The sequence below is a fragment of the Triplophysa rosa genome, linkage group LG5 (genome assembly GCF_024868665.1).
Source record: "Triplophysa rosa linkage group LG5, Trosa_1v2, whole genome shotgun sequence".
In the NCBI taxonomy this organism is placed as follows: domain Eukaryota; kingdom Metazoa; phylum Chordata; class Actinopteri; order Cypriniformes; family Nemacheilidae; genus Triplophysa; species Triplophysa rosa.
Window position 1 is genome coordinate 17,796,420 of NC_079894.1, and position 21,280 is coordinate 17,817,699.

At 38.1% G+C, this 21,280-nt stretch overlaps 4 protein-coding genes across 6 annotated transcripts in view; 3 read left to right on the forward strand and 1 right to left on the reverse strand.

Annotated features, from left to right (window-relative positions):
- Positions 1-21,280, reverse strand: part of ccdc13 (coiled-coil domain containing 13) — a 52,213-nt gene that overhangs the window by 18,151 nt on the left and 12,782 nt on the right. For both annotated transcript variants that reach the window (XM_057334305.1, XM_057334306.1), the window contains exon 2: positions 16,647-16,805. The gene's annotated coding sequence lies outside the window, so the exon portion shown is untranslated. The remainder of the gene's footprint in view (positions 1-16,646; positions 16,806-21,280) is intronic.
- LOC130554575 (tripartite motif-containing protein 16-like) lies at positions 265-11,101 on the forward strand. Of its 2 annotated transcripts, XM_057334322.1 has the most exons (7): positions 265-2,305; positions 6,983-7,571; positions 7,773-7,868; positions 7,970-8,203; positions 8,372-8,528; positions 9,436-9,492; positions 10,060-11,101. In XM_057334322.1, the coding sequence occupies exons 1-7, from the start codon at positions 2,262-2,264 to the stop codon at positions 10,593-10,595; spliced, it is 1,713 nt and encodes a 570-aa protein (XP_057190305.1). In that variant the 5' UTR covers positions 265-2,261; the 3' UTR covers positions 10,596-11,101. The 2 variants fall into 2 exon arrangements, with proteins under 2 accessions (XP_057190305.1, XP_057190304.1); XM_057334321.1 differs by lacking the exons at positions 9,436-9,492; positions 10,060-11,101 and adding an exon at positions 8,841-9,405.
- LOC130554582 (atypical chemokine receptor 2) lies at positions 11,560-13,460 on the forward strand. The gene has a single exon (XM_057334335.1). The coding sequence runs from the start codon at positions 11,788-11,790 to the stop codon at positions 12,886-12,888; it is 1,101 nt and encodes a 366-aa protein (XP_057190318.1). The 5' UTR covers positions 11,560-11,787; the 3' UTR covers positions 12,889-13,460.
- On the forward strand, positions 16,584-18,658 carry LOC130554573 (5-beta-cholestane-3-alpha,7-alpha-diol 12-alpha-hydroxylase-like). Its single transcript, XM_057334319.1, has one exon. The coding sequence runs from the start codon at positions 16,638-16,640 to the stop codon at positions 18,168-18,170; it is 1,533 nt and encodes a 510-aa protein (XP_057190302.1). The 5' UTR covers positions 16,584-16,637; the 3' UTR covers positions 18,171-18,658.

Sequence of the window (21,280 nt, forward strand, 5' to 3'; positions counted from 1 at the left end):
GGGCTATTATGCCCTATGTAGAAGAAACATACGAGACAATACGTGGTATGATAAATAATCACAAGTATTAGCATCAGTGGGTCCTCCTGTCACATTCATTCACAACAGAGTTGTCACAGTGAACTGTAATACTTTATCTTAATAACTGAAGTCACTATATGATGTTAAAAATTAACATACGATACGATAAATTGGTACTTTTTGTACAATACATAAAACAATACATATATGTATATCTATAGACAAATGTATAATGAGGTTTAATTATGGTATTCAGCCAAACATGCAAACTCATGATGACGGTGAGAAATCCGAGACAGTCACGAGTACGAGGGCGTGTCAAGTCAAGTTAGTTTAATTCATTGCGCAAGACATATGCCTTACTCTTTGTCTGTAAGGCTTTAATTTTTCAAGTGTTTCCCATAGGATTTTGACAGACTTGTGGCGCTGGTGACGTCACAATTAGCATATTAGTGACATCGTTAGTCCTTTTTTGACGTCACAAACTAATTAGCATATTTGTGACGTCATCACGCCGTGTTAGCACTTTTTTTGACAATAAAAAGTTGACAAAAGCGCTTTTTTAGTTCAAAAAAACGCTCGCAGCGTTTGGTTACAAATAGCACGAATGGAAAGGACAAATGGAAACGACAGGTCTCTGTCATTGGTTAGCTGTGAAAAGGGAGCTTGACGTAGGACATTCTTTTCAGAAAAGTTGAACTTTTTTCAACCTCAAAGGACGCTCTGAGCTGCAGAAAAAGACGCCGGTGTTCTGCCAATTTATGCTACCCTGTCAAATTTTGCTACCTTCATACAAAACAGAACTAACCCCTCCCCCAACCCTGTGCGTTCAGACCGCCGCCGTCGAGAGCGTCTAAGTGGCCGGAAGTCATTCATTTTCAATCTAACTGTGCGTTCAGACCGCCGCCGTTGAGAGCGTCAAAAATCGCTCTGGCTGCCCTGCCAACAACGCTGTAGAAAGAGTCTTGGGCGCGCTGACGCTCTGACGTAGATCGAAATCTTATCTTGTATTTAAAGGGGCCTCAAAGCAAACAAGCTTGTTGATCTTGTGCAGACTGACCACAAGAAATTGATCGGTGGAAAAAACTTTATTGTAGTTACACGTTTGCTAACGAAATAATATTCTGCAGCAGTAACACTGTTTTGCATTCTCTGGCGCTAAAGTTAGCATGAAATTTCCGCTTATTTACAGAAAATGTATAACGTTAATGCACATCATCAGCAACTCACCAGGAACACAAACAATCTCAGACACCTTGGTCCACGCATCATTTTTTTTATTTATGTCCCTATACGCAAACTGGGACGCGTCGTATAGGATTGGGAAACCCGTCACAGCAATTATCAACTTCTCCTCCATTTTGCTTGGGAACTAATGTGGTCGGAACCAAAGTTTACAGGGCTGCTTTCTCTGGAATCATCTCAAGCGATGGACTTCTACGTTCCGATTGGTTGCCGCCGAACCGTCATAGCTCATTACCATAAAGTTGACCTGATTTCAACTCTCCTTGACGCCCTCAACGGCCTAGACGTGCCGCGCCGCTCCTCGCCGCCAGCTCACATTGAAAATGAATGACTTCCGGCCACTTTGACGCTCTCGACTGCGGCGGTCTGACCGTAAAGTACACGTTTAAAAAAGCGCTCAGGACGTTTTTTGAAAACACGGTTTACTCCATAAGATTATAATGTAAAACAGACATTACTCCTTTTTTGAAGCTGCTAATGTCTGAACATGGCTGTATTTTACAACGGGATGCCACCAGCATTCACTTTAACCGCTGCTAAAATTCTGATTTGCAACATCATCTGATAAAATCACAATACAGTACATCTACATTAAAGAGCGGCTATATGCTGTTTGCCCTTTCTCGACAATGTGTTGCTGTATTACGAACGCTTCTTTGATTTGAAATGCAAGTGACAGTTAAATACGAGAGGCCGAGGGCTCGCGCACATCGGAAGAGCTCATCGGAAGAGAGAGTGCACGCGAACACGGAAGATGAGGACGCGCACGCGGCCACGTGACGCTCCACTCACACCAAACAAGTCAGGAAGGAGAGAAGACGTGTAAGCGCTGTTTATCCACTAGTTATTCGATCACAGATACTGTCATTAGCACGGATGGATAAAACATAAATATACCTGGGCGGACCGCCCAAGTAAATGCATTGTATGGGAAACGCTGTATGGCTTAGTTACAGTAGATGACGGCTAGAGACAAGCAGATCTCTCATGCGTAAATGTGGGCGCCTCCATCTTTGAGCTGTTTGTGTTTAGACTTCCGGTGAGCCACTATAGCTAATGGTAGTCGTATTGTGAGGGAGACAAATGTGCTGTTTTGACTGGCAAGTTAATATTTATTATGGAGCCCAAAGGTACAATCGTAATGTGTGCAGTTAGAGGTTGCCATAATAGCCGGTACAAACGCAAAAAATGTCTACAAAACATTTGGTTTGACCATAATACACGCACCGGACCTGAATCTGGATGCCGCGCACCCTGTGATCTGCATCCATTATTCATTATTTTAGCCTACTGGGTGTCCTTTCTCCTGGACGATTGACCTACTTGACTACAATAACTAATAAACCATTACTAACGTTTATTAATAAACGTTCAAAGGCAGGAGTTTACGGGGAGAGTAACACTTAATGTAAAATATCAGATTACATATAAAACATATTTAGCACAACTAAGACGGTATGCAAATAGTGGTATAATATTAGCAGCAGTTAAAATTTAGCTGTAATCATTTTTATATGTATTTAGCTGCCAGAGGATCGCAGCTGCATGACTAACAGTTACAGGACTTGCCCTGTCATTACATTACATTTTCATTAATTTGGCAAACGCTTTTATCCACTGCACATTTAACATTTTGTTAACACACTATACAGTGGGCTACTGCTAGCCTTTACCAGGCCATGTTACTAGGAGGATTAAAGCTGAAGCAAGCAAGGGAGAGAATGAACAACACAAAATATTGTCTTTATTTGAGTTGTTTTTAGAAAGTTGTGATGGATGCTGCAGCTCGGTGGAGACCTGCGATACAAGATCAACCAGCCGTCTCCATTGTTCAGTTATTAGTTTTAAGGATCCAGGAATGTTTGCTCCACTTTGACTGGTATTCACGTCTGCTTTTAAAAACACGAATTCATGGTCTGTCATGTATACATTTCGACTGACTTTCCCACTGTGCATGTAACGGTACTAGTACGTCTGTGCTTTTATGGTTGCGCACCGAAGGCCCGTCAACTCCGAGAGAAAATACTAAGTAATTGAATAAATACTCATATGATATATCAGGCCACTTCGTCCTCCCACTGTGTAATACATCGCGGGTGTGAAAAATATTCATCAGAGCTGTTTTAAAAGCGATTTGAGCGTGCTCCCGCGGCGACACACTTACATTGTTTTCTATTGGCCGGTGTTCTGCCAATTTATGCATCCCTATCAAATTTTGCTACCTCCATACAAAACAGGACTAACCCCTCCCCCAACCCAACCCTTACACCTAAATAACCCCTCCCCCAACCCAATCACAACACGAGGGTAGCACAAATTTATGGGTAGCATAAATTGGCAGAACACCGGCAATGATATGGAAGACTTAACACAAAAAGGAAGTACATCACATCGTTTACTTCCGCGTTCAAAAATAAGGTGGATAATCAGCCTAATGTCTATAACAGTATTAGCCTAAGTCTAATGTATGATTACTGTAAGCTATTATGTCTGTCCACAGTTGAGAATATAAACAGAAAGTAATCCCGCTGCATCTTTTCATTTTATTATTAGCTTATGTAAAGTCACCAATAATTAAGGTTCTATATACTAATTCTGACAGAAAGTGACAGAATTCTTTAAGAAAATATGTGTGATGGTCTGATGGTCCGTAAACAATAGTGAGAATTTATTAGTATAACATGACTTCAAAAAACTTAAACTTGATCAATCTATGAACAACAACAAATGCTTATAAATTATATAATAGCTGCATTTTATCGGAAAGTATCTGGTAAATCTAATTTAGGGATTCAAATTGTGTAAATAATAATCTAATTTACAGTCAAAATATATTCTCATACACTAGCAATCATTAGTGCAGTTTGTTAAATCATTAGTTAGGCCTATTTGTACACAAAGCATACAGTACGTAAGATACAGATTTTTCCCCCCATTGACCACCATAGTAGGAAAACATACAATGGTAGTCAAAAGTGCCCCAGAACTGTTTGCTGTCCTACATTCTTCAAAATGTCTTCTTTTGTGTTCAACAGAACAAAAAAAATGATGAAGTATTTTTTGCTACTATGGTAGTCAATGGGGGGCAAAAATCTGTCTGGTTATAAGCATTCTTCCAAATACCTTTCTCTGTGTTCATCAGAACAAAGACATTTATACAGATTTGGAACAACGAAGGTGAGTAAATGATGACAGAATTTAATTTTTTGGGTGAACTTTCCCTTTAAGACTGGTTTTGTTATCCAGGGTCACATATAATACGGTTTATTTGTCAACTATCCTGTATAATGTGTGCGGTATATTTAATTGTATTCTGCACTGTCTGGAGCAGGCACTCAAGACCTTCACTTTGCTGTGACAATAAAAGTGATATGATTTGAATTGCATTATGCAAACATTTTGTAACATTGATTTTAGTGGGTGCATCGTGAATATTTTAAAACAGTTTCTTCAAAAAGGCCAGTTAACTCTTCGTCTTACTATTGGAGTTCGATAGCATCACAGTTTGACCCAGCCACAGATTTGACTCAGGCGCGTGCAGTGATGAGGTTAGTCTGTGCCATCTATAGTGAGAGACTGACACCTGCTGGACTGTTTTATTATTACTAAATATGCACGATAATACATACACACCTCATTTGCACACGTCTCAACACAGAACCAGCGTTGCCAGATTGGGGCTTCTTTTGAACGGGTTAGTCCGGATAAAAAGGCATTGGGCGGGTGGACAAAATTTGGTCTGGTTATGAAATTAAAAACCCGCCCAATCAGCTTGCCTTTTCTTTGCTTTTGATTAGTCAAGTTATTTCAAAACGTTTGAAAGTAATGTGTAGTGCAGTCATAAACATATTCCTTAACACAGCCCTTATTGGTTCAGTTTAACCAATCAGGTCTGGGATAGGGAGACCTCGCCTGTCAATCAATCTATAGTTGAGATCATGTGATGGCTCGTGAGTGACGGGGGTTTGGTGCAATAAAGGACCAGATTTTGTATATTGAAGCGATCGCAATGCCAAAGTGGCCCAAATATATGTAGCACGGTAGGGAGAGTAACTCAAATCTCACAACGTGGATTAAACATGTGGTGACAGACGACTCGAACACTTTGTAAATATAACTATAACTGAATTCACAGCAGTTGAATGATTTAATAAAAATCGAACTGAATATGGGATTCTAATAACGTTACTTAGTTCATCATACTCGTCCTTGACAGCTGCTGGACTTGTCTGAGTTGTATCCAGTTATATGCTTTATCACTAAGGAAAAGATGTGTTTTGTTAAAAGTAGCTATTTTCTATATAAATCTCCAAATTTGATTATTAATAATTATTCTTAATTCATTAAATGAGTGATTCTATATTTAGGGGTACATTTCAGGTCCAAAAAGTCAGGAAATCAGTATTCTTTTTTTTGGATAAATAAACTAGGTGGTTGAATAATATATCCCCTTAATGTGCAAAATAAATGATATAGCAAGCTTATGCTCTATTTTTTTATAATAAATTAACACTGAATTGCCAACTTTGTCAACCGTTGATGGTAACACGGTTGACAGGTAACACAGTTGACATTTCAGCCACTTTAGGGCCTTGTGCAACCTGCTGACCTTGGACTAGTTAGTACATGACCATAATATGGATAAAATATTGAAGAGGAGGAGTTATGATTTACGACACGGTCTTCAAATTTTCCTCCAAAAAAGGAAATGACATCATGTGATGTTTGACATGTGACTTTGTAACAAACCATTGCTGATTTATAGGGGGTTATATGGGGAGTAACAGGGTTGACATTAATTTCTCGGACATACAGTAAGTAAATGGATGATTTAATGTAGATGCATGAGCAAAATACTTTTTAAAACACCTTGTAAGAAATATATACAGAAACATGTATTCTAGAGCTGATCTGAAGAGCAAAACCTCACATTGACCAAATCGGACAGCACAAAAACAGCAGATTAAAGTAAAATGGATAATAGAGTCCATGGACATGACATGTACCCCTAATTGTAGAATGACTCAAATAACACCACCTAAAAAGTAACGAGTAACTAGTACTCAGAGTAGTTTTTAAGAAGAGTAATTTTTACTTTTTTAAGACCAGTAATTGAGTACAATTTCAGCAATGTAACAGTACTTGTACTTAAGTACAAATTTCCAGTACTCTTTCCACCACTGTGTATGTATCAATGAATGCACATTATTGGCTGCCGTGGTGTGTGAATGAAGTTCATGAACGGGTGGAAAATGCCTACTCAGCTTTCTGAATCCGATTAATTACAGTGGGCACTTTTTGCACAAACTGTGTTTTTTGAGTGTTAAAGTCATTGGTTAATTTCTTGATTGTCGCTTTGAAGTGGTTTTTGGACATATTAGTCATATTTTCTAACTCTCTTTAATGCTATGTTTGATCCATTTGACCTGTTTTCCTGGTTTAATTATATTTTTTCATCTTGTCATAGTTCGTTTTAAGGAGATACAATGGTCATTATCATCGTTGATTGACATTGCAATACATTTCTATCACATTATTTTGGCAGTTAAAATGTGGGCTGTTTTTTTTTGAGTGGGTGGGTTTTATTGAGCCTTTGGGCTGGAAATTGTCCACACAATCTGGCAACACTGCACAGAACCAGGAAATTTGAAATTGGAGGGAAACTGAAACGTAAGTGTTGAACAGCACGTTTTTATTTATTCGTGTGTGCTTACAGTAAAATGGCAGAAGGCAGTTTTTCTCAAGACAAGTTCAGCTGTCCAGTGTGTTTGGATCTACTGAAGGATCCAGTGACCATTCCATGTGGACACAGTTACTGTATGAGCTGTATTACAGACTGCTGGAATCGGGAGGATCAGACGGGAGTCTACAGCTGCCCTCAGTGCAGACACACATTCACTTCAAGACCAGCTTTATGTAAGAATGTGATGTTTGCTGAACTGGTGGAGCACCTGAAGAAGACAAAACTACAAACTACTGCTCCTGTTTACTGTTATGCTGGGCCTTTAGATGTGGAGTGTGACGTCTGTACTGGGAGAAAATACAAAGCTGTCAAGTCCTGTCTGGAGTGTCTGAACTCATACTGTCAAAATCACCTTGAACAACATGAAAAATTATTTCAAGGTAAAAAGCACGATTTGATGGATCCAAACGGGCAACTTAATGACATGATCTGTCCAAAACATAACAAACGGCTGGAAATCTACTGCCGTACTGACCAACAGTGCATTTGTTATCCATGTTTGATGGATGAGCACAAAACCCACAACACTACAACAGCTGTAGCAGAGAGGACTGAGAAACAGGTATGAACTGAAATCAATTCAACAATCTGTGCATCTATGATCTGATGTATTATAATAGGTAGTATTAGTAATATCAAAATAGTACTATTAAGTTTTCCAAGACAGACATTTAGGACTATTATTTTATAATAGTACCATGCAAAAAAATAAACAAAATGAGTTAAGACTTTTTTTTACAGTTTTGTTAATGTTTTCCTACAGAAACTTTTAGAAGAGACACAGAAAAAATTCAAGAGAACAATCCTGGAAAGCAAAAAGAAGATTCGGGGGCTAAGAATGGATGTGGAGTCTTATAAGGTGAGTATTTACCAGAAGACCTGCTCAGCTAATGCACAGTCTCACTGTGGATCACAGGTTGTGTGATGTATAGGAGTCGACTGTAATGTGTGTTTTAACAGCGCTCTGCACAGACAGCAGTGAAGGACAGCGAGAGGATCTTCACTGAGCTGATTCGCTCCATTGAGAGATGTCGCTCTGAGGTGACACAGCTGATCAGAGATCAGGAAAAGGCTGCAGTGACTCGAGCTGAAGGATTCTTAAAGCAACTGGAGCAGGAGATTGTTGATCTGAGGAGGAGAAATGCTGATCTGGAGCAGCTTTCAGGCACAGCCAATCACATCCATTTCCTGCAGGTAACACAACACTGAAATACAATATTTGTTTTAGACAGATTTGTAGGCAAAATTCTACAAGTACGTAGAGTTTAGAAACTGTTACAGTTAGAGCCTTTAAAGTCTGTTTTGTAGTCTTGCGAAGAAAGTCTGGGCTTAATAAAGACATCTATATTTTCTCTTCTGTAGAGTTTCCAGTCTCTCTCTGCAGCTCTTGAATCTCCAGTCTCACACAACATCACTGTCAGTCCTCTGCCCTCTTTTGATGATGTGAGAAAATCTGTCTCTCTACTGAAAGAAAAACTGGAGAACTTCAGAGAGGAGGCTAAAAAGATATCTGGAAAGGGTAAAGTAGAAGATATTCATTTATCCTGAGAAATTAGTTTATGGGATACTAATTATGTCTGTTTATGTCCTTAGTTATATGCTTAGTTACAACTGTGGTCGAATATAAAATAAATAACTGAGAGCTTGTTTTGTAATGGACAGATTGGGAAATATTGGGAAAACATTATCAAACCGAAGGAATCTAAGGAATCTTATAGACAGTGTTTAGAAGAAGAATGTAAAGCTAATGATAATTACGTCTGGGACCTTATTATAAGAACAATGACATGACTAACATCTAACTACCATTTCCCATTATTACTTTTGTCAGATTCCCGTAAGTTCATAACGGATTCAAACGCAGCGAACAGGAGGACCGCAAGGGTGGGAGGAGATAAGATGATTCTAAAGGCCCACATACTTTTGGGGACCCCCCGTGACCATGACTGGTCCAGAACTCGATCGCGTATGGATGGAACTCTTCTGGCGGCCCCGCCACGAACAGACCCAGAACGCGATCGCAAACAGATGAAGTGGGACCCCCCTGGAACGCGACCGCGAATGGAGCGGGGCCCAGACTACAATTTATACTTATAAGGGGAGCAGAATAGCTTGCGGCACGCCTGACAGTAAATAAACGTAAACTTTCGTCTGACTAGGGGGAGCAGAACGGACTACTACACTTTGGCTGAAAGTGTTCATGCTAATTTCGTGGAGACTCATGAGTTTGATACACAAAACATCTGCACATATCACTTCGGAGATAAAACTGCCTGTAAAATTTCAGATGAACTTTCCTGGCCTCGTCATACCATTCCTAGTGCTTCTGTTTTGTTCCATCAGACTTTATAGGCAACATAAAAGCCTGTTACATTTATTTTGTAGTTTATGGAAATGATACTAATTACTACTGTTTATGTCCTCAGTCACATATATCACAATTATTCAGAATAAACCCACGACCAGGAGGGAGTTCTTGCAATGTAAGACACTTTAAACACATTTTAAATATCTATTGATATCCACAGTACACGAAGAATACAAAGCATTGCTACAAAAATACATATTTAGCGTTAGAAATCTGAATGTTATTGCTAAAAAAATAAGAGTCTAAAAACTAAAAATACATAAGCTGTACAGTTTGTTACAAATGTAAAATTACAACATTTGAATCTGTTTAATGTATACAAATACAGCTAAATCTGATAACAATGATGCAGGAACTAATGCAGTAAATGAAAGAGAAAATACAAATAAATAATTGAATTTTAAGAATTGAATTATAAGAAAATATAATGGCTGAGATGGAAATGCCATACCTTGGGTGTGCATTATTTTTGTAGTAGTTAAGGACAGGAAAGCGTATACAAGTATTGGTATTTATTTATTTGTGGTATTTTTTATGATCTGTCATAAAAAAACAATGAAAACCCCTATGAGCAAGTGAATAATTATTGAACATTCAGAACGAAGCAGTCCTGTGATATAAAGAAATATTATTATACATTTTAAAATATTGCCATTATTACTTTTTTCTTTTTCTCCATCAGATTACCGTCAGTTCACAATGGATTCAAACACAGTGAATAAACGTCTTCGTCTGTTTGATGGGAACAGATCGGCAACTAATACTGATACAGTTCAGCAGTATTCTGATCATCCAGATGGATTTGATTTTCGGGCTCAGGTGTTGTGTAAAGAGAGTGTAAATGGACGCTGTTACTGGGAGGTTGAGTGGAGTGGGGATGAAGGTGTGTTATTATCAGCGTCATATAGGACCATCAAACAGAAGGGACATGGTAAAGAATGTACATTCGGATGGAATGATCAGTCCTGGAGTTTGTTCTGCGCTCCCTTTAGATGCTTATCACTACACAAGAGAAACTGGACTGATCACCCTGTGTCCTCCAGCAGCTCTAGAATAGGAGTGTATGTGGATCACAGAGCAGGAACTCTGTCCTTCTACAGCGTCTCTGACACAATGACTCTCATCCACAGAGTCCAGACCACATTCACTCAACCTCTCTATCCTGGGTTTACTGTTAACAAAGGATCCACAGTGAAAGTGTGTAATCTCACAAAATAGATCATAGAGAGAATCACATATATTTAGGGTTATCTAAAATCAAAGAACTGTCTAAATTGTTTTACATTTGTGAACTACCCATCCTGTCCTTCTGAAACCTCTTATCATCATATTGATTTTTAGTTTTAGTTTTTTTGTTGTTGCCATAAATCATTATTGTTATTAGTCACCCTTTATGTTTGTCGCTGGGTTTTGCAAGTATCTAACCAACAAAAAGTATTAAAACGTGCTTGTCAACTTTGACAACACAGTATTTAATCATTTAAAGGTCCGGTGTTTCGTTTTTTGGAGGATCTATTGACAGAAATGCAATATATCATACATAACTATGTCTTCAGAGGTGTATAAAGACCTTACATAATGAGGTGTTCTTTTTATTACCTTAGAATGAACCATTTGTATCTACATACATCGCGGGTACCCTTACATGGAAGTCTCCGTGTTGTTTCTACAGCAGCCCTAAACGAACAAACTGCTCTACAGAACGTGTTTCATAGATACGTTTTCTCATTCAAGAAAGATGCGAAAACGCGACGACATCTTAGTTCAGTGCAGCCAACGTAGTGCTTCAAAAGAGAAGGCTGGAGCTGTTGGTTGCAATTCGCAAACCCGACTGCTAGATGCCGCTAAAATCTCCACATTGCTCCTTTAAAAAGTATAATGTTTTCTCCATTTCCTGAAAAACAGTGAATTTGGAGGTACGAGGTTTCAGAAGAATAGCAACAATATATTGCATTTGCTCTTGAGCATATTGAAGAAAGAGCAGCTCATAAATCACGGTTAATTAATTCTCAGTAAGTCTGCTACATTTCCTGAAGTATAAACATCTCACTCGGATATGAAAAGGATGTGAATTTATTTCCTCAATTGGATGTTTTCCTGCTCCTCCCAGCGATTAGTGATCATATTTCCTCTGTTGTGCTGACAGCTAACAGTTCAAATTCTTTCTAACAGCCCTTTTCCTTTGAGTCATTGTTTTTGAGGCAAAAGAGGAAGATGTGTTCAGCATTCTAATATTTTCCATGATTTCTAGAGACCCTCAGAGGGAGTTTCCTGAACACAATATATAAGCTTATGGAACATATTTAGCCTCATAGTGTCATACTGGTTTGGAAGTACATTCTTAAGAGAAGAGGAAATTGTTTTGCTTTAATAACAAACAATCTCAAAGCCTGCGGACTCTTTTTAAACCATGGATGTTTTAACCCCTTCAGAAGACCGCACCAATTATGAGGACTACTACAATGCAGTGGGACTTGAGGAATTTGAACCTTGCAAGAAAACGCATATTAGGGAGTTCAGCAATGCCTTTCTACCTGTATTCTACTCCATCACCTGCATACTGAGCGTCGTTGCTAATTTAACGCTTTTAATCATTTTCATAAAGTATAAAACTCTAAGGAAAGTGTTTCCTGTGAACATCGTCATTTCGGATATTGTTTTTACACTCACACTTCCATTCTGGGCAGTGTATGCCAGTAGTGAATGGATCTTTGGTTATGATAGCTGTAAAGCAATAACATTGGTCTATATGGTCAGTTTGTATAGCAGCAATCTCTTTGTCGCTAGCCTGGGCTTGCAGAGATTTTTGGACAATGTGATGTACAATATTAAGATGTTCAGAAGTCCGAAGAGGAACACTATCATGTGCATTTTGGTGTGGCTACTTTCAGCTTTGGCTGCAAGCGTTCATGCTCATTTTGTGGAGACTCACGAGTTTGATAAGCAAAACACCTGCACATATCACTTCGGAGATAAAGCTGCCTGGAAAATCTATGTGAGATTTCAGATGAACTTTCTTGGCTTCGTCATACCATTCCTAGTGCTTCTGTTTTGTTCCATCAGACTTCAGTGTTTTGCCAGGGAGGGGAGCACATTCCAGAGACACATGCCTGCCAAACTTGAAACTGGATTTACTATCGTGTTTTTTCTCCTCTGGTGCCCCTACAGCATTGTCATTTTTCTGCATGCTCTGCAAGACCTTCACGTATTTTATGCATGTACCATTAACATACACTTTGACGTTGCCATTCAGGTGACGGAATGCATTGCATTTTTGCACGTTATTGTAAATCCTCTTTTGTATGTTTTTTTAAACAAGAAAATCAGGAGACGACTAAAAGGTACATGCAGAACCACAAGGGAGTATTTGCTAGAAGAATCCAATAGTTCATCAGTCACATCAAGTCAAAATGGAACTTTTGAACTAAGGTCAGTTCAGCGATTTCAAGCCCGTGACCGGAACAACTCTTGGGCTGAGCGACCTGGTAACCTCATACCTGAGGCAACATAAAAGCCTGTTACGTTTATTTTGTCTTCGATGTTTCAGTTTAATAATTCACTATATAAAACTTTGCTGATTCATTTTTATAGCATCGTCATGTTGTAGTTTGTAATACATAAATGATATATACTTTTACATAAAATATATTTTATCCAGTATATATCAGGAAGCAGATTTTGTCCAACTTTTATATTTGCACGCAAGTTTTCAATAAAATTTGTTGTTGAGGATTGAGTTTTATAAATAAAAACAGTTACTCATATATGATTTACCAAAAATAAAAAACAAAGTCAGTGCTATATCTCATTATGTTTTTTTCGTTTTTTCACAAAATAGCTAAATGTTTGTGTATGCAAACTGTACTACAGTAGGCCTATATTTTACAAAACTATATCATGTTAATATGCTTGTAAATAAATGCTTTTCGTTTTTTTTTAAATTGCTTTTAAAATATTTTCCTGTATTTGTTTAAAATTGTGTGCATATACATTTATACTTAGCATTGCATATGAACTGACCAAAGTACAAGAAAACATTGACAAGCACTATTGTATTTTTTAAAATTTAATTTAAATAAATAAATATTTTTGGCCAGGAGATGGCAGCATAGTTTTTATTCCTGATATTGTTATTTTCCTTGGATTATTGCACCATTTGTACTTCCAGTGCCTCTTGGGGCCATGACTGTATTGCCCCACCTTACAATGGGAGTAAACCTACAGACAAATAATGGCAACATTTTCAGTTCCATTTTATTTTTGTAAACCCTCTAAAGAGTTTTTAGACTACCTAAAACGAAACAATACAGTACATGTCCGGTGCCAGATCACATCCAGTGGAATGTTGTTATAGGCTTTGCAACATGTCCCAAAAGTTTGGTGTCAAGTTCAAAAATGTTGTACTCTACCAGAAGTGTTTTAAAATAACTATTTTATACAACGTAGAGCAAATCTGTTGACTTTAGGATCTGCTGTAAGTAATCAGTTCACAGAGGTTTCTCCAGGCTTCTTATCATAAATGTAGCCTTGACCCTTTACCTTCAGGATTAAAAATTATTGTGTAAGAAGCGCAATCAAACAATAATAATTACTCAATGTCTTCAATAGTAAAATTACATCTCCTGGTTATTAGTTTAGTCAGCTTGAGCTTATGTGTAAACACAGTTTAATGCAAAAATTCAGATGACGGTCCACAAATTTGTTTAGAAAGATGTACAACTGCATATGAACAACAACGACTCACTACTTAAATTGCATTTTTTACTAGTGTAACAGCTGACTCACTCACTCATTCATAACAAACTCATAACAAACTAACTTCCATTCTAAAAAGCGACTTTAAGTCCCCAGTTTTGTTTATGCAGCTCTTTAAAAGTTCAATTTCCACATCCTGTGTATATCCTGTTTATATCATGTGTACACGACTTTTCCTCTGCACCAGCGATGTGGAGGACTGTTATTTCCACTGTATACTTTAATGTCACTAATGACATTATTCTTAATATAAAAACAACATGAACTTGTTATCAGCAAATCATACAATTTAAGGTAAGAAGACTTTTTAAGTGTAACACAAGTTCTTTTGAAATGAGTAAAAACTGTGCTCTTAAAAGGTCATACAGTATCATAAACTAGAGAACTGTAACAAATTATATAAAAGTCAAGGTCTATGAATGGTCTTGAATGATCCCACTCTATCTTAAGGAGAGAGTTTGAGGTCACAGGCTGACGTAAAGTGACAAAAGTCTATCTGTGAACCAACAATTTATTGTTTATCAGCTTTATAAACTTATGACTTGTGAGAGCTTTTGGTTGCAATCATTAGGACTTTAGCAGTAACTGAAATGCTTTATTTGAAAGTGTATTTATGTGCTCTAAATATGCTGCTTTGTTTTAATCCATTGGGCAAAATATGAACATTTTCTGTGCTAATTTAAACCAATTATTGTATATCATTTAGAGTACAGTCTAGAAAAACAGTATACGAGATGTCTATTAATGACCAGAATATCTTAAATCCACATCACGCTATTACACAAACGCGCACTTCTCTTTCAGTATGGCATTTACCACACATATATCATACACAAGGTCTACAGTATGATAAATAACCCCTCCTCCTCTTCTGTAAACTCTGTCCTTCTTACACCTCAAAAAACACATTACACCATACGGTTGAACTAATTTGACACAACATCAGACTCCCTAACAACCTGTTGTTTATATAATGCCCCTTTAAAGTTAAATGTTACCATATCCTGTTTATATTCTGGATACACTGTCAATTATACAATTACACCATTAACCTGCATTAATGTTATTTCTAGTGTATACTGGTACATAAATCAGTCTGGTGGTAAATTGTGTGTCTATATTTGTAAATGTCTGTTGGGTGACTCGCTTGATATTTACTTTGGTTAGTGTTTAACAATTTAGACTCTAGCAAAACACATTCTACATTGTTTTTAAGATATTTATATTCCCTTTTCTCAGTTTACGAATTTAATAAACTGTAATACCCAACTGAAGTTTATTTTTTATTTCTCAGTTTTCTCATGGAAACACAACTATGGTAATGCTACATTGTTTCATGGTCATAACTTTCAGCCAACAAAATATGCTGTTGCAAAATATTGTACAGAAGTATTGTTTCCTTCTGCTGAATTTCATTACACAGATGACAAAAATGTCAATAACAGAAACATGCACTTTTAAAACAAATGCCACGTTTGAAGTGATAAAACACCACAAGTTAATCATTATTTGGACAGACTGTGAATCTAAGGGGCATTTGTGAAATTGTAATTAAAGAGTAAAGTGCAAATAGCACACAGTAAAATCGCCAGTGTTAAAAAAGGTCAAATTAACACTCACGGTGTATATATAATCCACACTCTCAAAGTGTGAAACTGTGAAACTACAAAAAGCTGTGAAACTACAGATAAATGCATACTGTACATTAGTAAAAGGGTGTAGAATGATAGTTACTAACTTACACCTTTAAATAACATGCAAATATTTTGATAATATTACATATTATTTGTAACTGCTTTGCAAAATAAGAAAGTATAGCTATTGGACGTTAATAGGGAACAGTCATTTGGCAATGGGCAATGAATCAAGGTAACCTTTATTGCACCATCAAAAGCATGTCTAACCACCGCAATTACATTTCTGTTATCTCAGTGATAAGAATAGCCTTGATCCTTTCCCTCCTTGACTAAAAATCACCACACTGAATTACCTGTCGACTAGAAAGGTTAAACTACACTCATTGAACATTAGACAGAGTATTCTGAATTTTCCGCATGAGCTGTGAGTTTCCTCATCAACAGCAAAAGTACGTAATAAGAGCAAAAAATACAAAGCACAAAAATTCCTGCATATTACAGTTACTTTAAAAATGTATTTTTGTTTAATATAATTAGAAAAGGAATGTAAAAAATATAGTTATAATAAAAAATGTGATGGGGTGTCCAAACTTTTGACTGCAATGCATTTGCAAACTATTACTATTTTAATTTTAGTCTTGATTCAATTAGACATGCTGTCTATAGACAAATCCGCCTACAGCACTTCCATGGTAAACTGACCTCTGTAGTCACAAACACAACTTTACCTCAATTTTGAGTCATTTCCTGGCCCTGTTTCATGTGATCTGGGACAACTACGGGGTGGAGCTTAAACTCTACTGCCAAGAAAAAGGAATTAAAAACAGAGCAGAGCAGAGTGCAGCCACAAGAATGACAGAAGAGCAAAATGGGTTACCTCCTTCAAATCCTGCTCGCTCTTTTCATCTCTGTCATTGGTGGCCTCTATCTTCTGGGGGCTTTTCGCCGCCGACGGCCTGGAGAACCCCCTCTGGATAAAGGCCCTTTTCCCTGGCTTGGCCATGTGCTGGAATTCAGGAGGGACACCGCAAAATTCCTGCAGAGAATGAAGGAAAAACATGGTGATATTTTTACAGTGCAGATGGGAGGCTTCTATTTTACTTTCATTACAGATCCGCTTTCTTTCGGCTCAGTGGTCAAAGAGGCGAGATCAAAGCTGGACTTTACTAAGTTTGCAGAGCAACTGGTCGCAAGAGTGTTTGGCTACCATCATTTCGAAGATGAGCACAAGGTTCTCCAGGCATCGAGCACCAAGCATCTCATGGGAGATGGTCTGGTTGTCATGACTCAAGCCATGATGAAAAACCTCCAGAATCTGATGCTCCACAGTGTTGGATCTGGAGATGACAAGGGATGGAAAGAAGCTGGACTTTTTGCTTACAGCTACAACATTGTCTTTCGTGCCGGCTACCTGGCGCTCTTTGGTAACGAGTCACCCAAAGATGCGGGAAATTTAGAAAAAGCTACAGAAATTGATCGGCAACACTCGGATGAACTGTTCTGGGAGTTTAGAAAATATGACCAGATCTTTCCCAATCTGGCTTATGGTGTCCTGGGACCAAGCGAGAAGATGGAGGCAGAGCGTTTGAAGAGACTGTTTTGGAACATGCTTTCAGTGCAAAAGATGCGCTCCAGGGATAACATCAGTGGATGGGTGCAGGACCAGCAGCAGTACAGGGCTGAGAAAGGCATGCAAGAGTTTATGCAGGATCGATTCATGTTTCTGCTTCTGTGGGCATCTCAGGGAAACACGGGTCCGGCCGCCTTCTGGTTGCTTTTGTATCTTATGAAGCATCCTGATGCTATGAAAGCTGTCAAGATTGAGGTAGAGAAGATTCTTAGAGAAACTGGGCAGGAGGTGAAACCTGGTGGGCCACTGATTGACCTAACCAGAGACATGCTCCTCGAAACTCCCATCCTAGACAGCGCAGTAGAAGAAACCCTCCGTCTAACAGCTGCCCCCGTCCTTACAAGAGCCGTTCTACAGGAGATGACCATCAGCATGGCCAACGGACAGCAATACAGCATCCGCGAGGGCGACAGAGTGGCCATTTTCCCTTACACAGCTCTTCACATTGATCCAGCGGTTCATCCAGATCCACACACCTTCAAGTATGACCGTTTTCTCACACCAGATGGAAGCAAAAAAACAAGTTTTTACAAGGACGGAAAGAAACTCAAGTACTACACCATGCCCTGGGGAGCAGGATCCACTATGTGTCCCGGAAGATTCTTCGCCACTAATGAGCTCAAGCAGTTTGTTTTTCTCATGTTGTCATACTTTGACTTTGAGCTGAAGAATCCACATGAGGAGATTCCAAGTATCGATACCAGAAGATGGGGCTTCGGCTCCATGCAACCAACTAAAGACGTCCAGTTTAGATACAGACTTAGATTTTAAACTTTAAAATGTCATTATATAAACTTATTCCCATACATCTGAACAATATTCATTTGTAATTCATGAGAGCTTTAAAACTTTAAATGCTTTAAGGGCTTTTTAAAGGCTTTAAAACAGAAAATGCTTGTATACTTAGAAACAAATGTATAGGATAATGCAATGTAAGTCGCTTTGGGTAAAAACGTCTGCCAAATGCATAAATGTAAATGTCTATACAGTGCATTTGAACTTTGAGTTCGCTGGAAGAGGTTATCCAGGTTGCTGGAAGAGGTTATTGTATTACAATGTTCTCTTTTACTCTGAAGTTGTTTTCACAATATCTCACAAAGAAAAGGCGTGAAAGTGAGAAAAGATGTCTGAAAACAACATTACTGGAACATTAAATTTTTTACTGTGTAGCATCATATTGTTTAAAGATATCTTAGGCTATATATTGTGCTGTTGCCCATGTGCTATTTAAGAGAAGCAAGAATGTCATGCATAAAATAAAGATTTTATTCCTTTTTGTCATTCCTTGTGATTTAATAACTAAACATGGATGGGTCTTCCCTTAGTTAAATGTATATGTATACTGTTATTGTAACACATACTGTTTCAAAGTTTAACTTGTGTCCCACAATAGTGTTATGAAAATAATGCTGTTGCTATTAGAAGATATTTTTACAAAAATGTGTCGCACAACTAGCCTACAGCTTAAGTCAACGCAAGCAGTTACATATGGGCACTAGTTTAACATTGTGAAAAGGCACTGAAGATACCCTGACAGAGGGAACCTTGTTTGTAAAACAGCTATTATTTATCTCACAGGCTGCATATTTACAAAGTAACACAAAACATGTGTATGCAGTCAGAGAATACCTCTGTATCCACATTATTTTTGAATGCGGAAGTAAACAATGTTTTTTGTCTTTAAGTTACCAGAAACTAAACTTACATGCACAGTGGGAAAGTTGGTCGCAATGTTTACATGATATAGACCACGAATTCGTGTTTTTAAAAGCAGATGTTTAAACCCCAGTCAACGTGGTGCAAACATTCCTGGATCCTTACAACTAATAACGGAAGAATGGAGACGGCATGGCAGCATGCATCCATCACAACTTTCTAAAAACAACTCAAAACATACTAACCAATAACTGTCTGTTTTTATGTCTATTAATTAAAAATGATTTCATGTTGTTCATTCTCTCCCTTGTTTCCCTTGCTTTAATCCTCATAGTAACATGGCCTGGTAAACTATGCTATCAGTACTGTTTAGCATGTTGACAAAATGTTAAATGTATTTGGATAAAATCGTCTGCCAAATGAATGAAAATGTAATATCCGCTGGCAGGAAGGTTTGCTTTAGCCTGTTAAGTTTTAAACTGCTAAACACATATAAAAATGCTAACAGCTACATTTTAACTGCTGCTAATATTATTATACCACTATTTGCATACTGTTTATTTAGTTGTGCTAAATACGTTTTGTTTATATATAATCTATGATATATAATGATATTTTTCTACACTTAGTGTCACTCTCACCATAAATGCCTGCCTTTGAACAATGTTTAGTAGTTAGTCAAGAAGGTGAATCGTCCAGGAGAAAGGACACCCAGTAGGCTAAAATAATAAATAATGGATGCAGATCATAGGGTGCGCGACATCCAGATTCAGCTCTGGTGCGTGGATTAAGGTAAAAACAAATGTTTTGTAGACATTTTTTGCGTTTGTACCGGCTATTGTGGCAACCTCTAACTGCACACATTACGCTTGTACCTTTGGGTTCCATAATAAATATTAACTTGCCAGTCAAAACAGCACATTTGTCTCCCTCGCAATACGACTGCCATTAGCTATAGTGGCTCACCGGAAGTCTAAACACAAACAGCTCAAAGATGGCTTATACCATGGCTTAAACTTAGACTATTCTTTTCTTTGTATATATATGCAAGTAATTATGTTAATATCATAAATGTGCGATTATTCGACTAATTGCTTAAATGAAGGACTACTAGTCGACTAAGAAAATCTTTAGTCGGGGGCAGCCCTACACGCAGTTTACTGCGCATGCTCAGTGAGTGAACTCAACAAGAGCAGGATGAAAAGACGGTAGCGCTGATCCACTTTCTGATTCTGAAATTACAGACTGATAGGCAGTGTTGGGGGTAACGCGTTACAAGTAACGTGCATTACGTAATCAGGTGTTTTTTTTAGTAACGAGTAATGTAACGTCAGTTACTTTATGAATTGACTTATCAATACTCGAGTTACTTTGTTTTTCAAGTAACTCGAGTTACTTTTCAGTCTAATCATTGATTTATATTAACATTTTTTAAACCGCAAAAAATGTTTAAGTGAAAATTAAACAAGTGAAATTCTGAATTAAAAGTAGTGTAGACATGATCGCTTATGCTTGCGCAGAAACAGTCGTCAGACACAAGCAGTGTTGCCATGTCTGCAGGTCCGCTGTGTTCCGGCTTCGTTTTTGTTAAGCAAATCTGGCAACCCTTGACACAGCGATGGGAGGCCAGAGCTCAGATGCGGAGCTATAGTGTGGCCGCACTCGCCAGTCGCCACCATGGACAAAATGCCTGCAAATGCCGGTCATGCTCAATAGATAACATTCAGATCGTGAAATTAGCGCGAGTCACGAGTCGCAACAGCAATCAATTGTCCTGCAAATGCCGATCATGTTTGGAAGATAACTTTCAGATGGCGAAATTAGCGCAAGTCATGGCACGCAACAGCAATTAATGGTCTCGAAACCTTTACCCTAACCCACACCCTAACCCTAACCTTACTCTAACCATCTAAACTACCTATGATTGTTAAAATTGACGAAAAAACACGTTTGGGTGATCACGTCTGACTCGAAACACCAAGGATTTAGTGAGTGCCTTTCCCACACAGTGTTATACGACTGGACACGACTCCGTCCCAAAAGCTCACCGGCGCCATCTTATGCAACTAGCCGCGCTGTCAAAACACAATAAATATGGAGAGTGACACCGAAGTTAGCAGTGTCAACAGTAGGCAGATCTCTGATGAGGTGGAGGACTACTGGTCAGAAATATTTGAAATGCGTTTGTTAAAGAAAATAAAGGTGTGTTATAGGCTATATAGGAT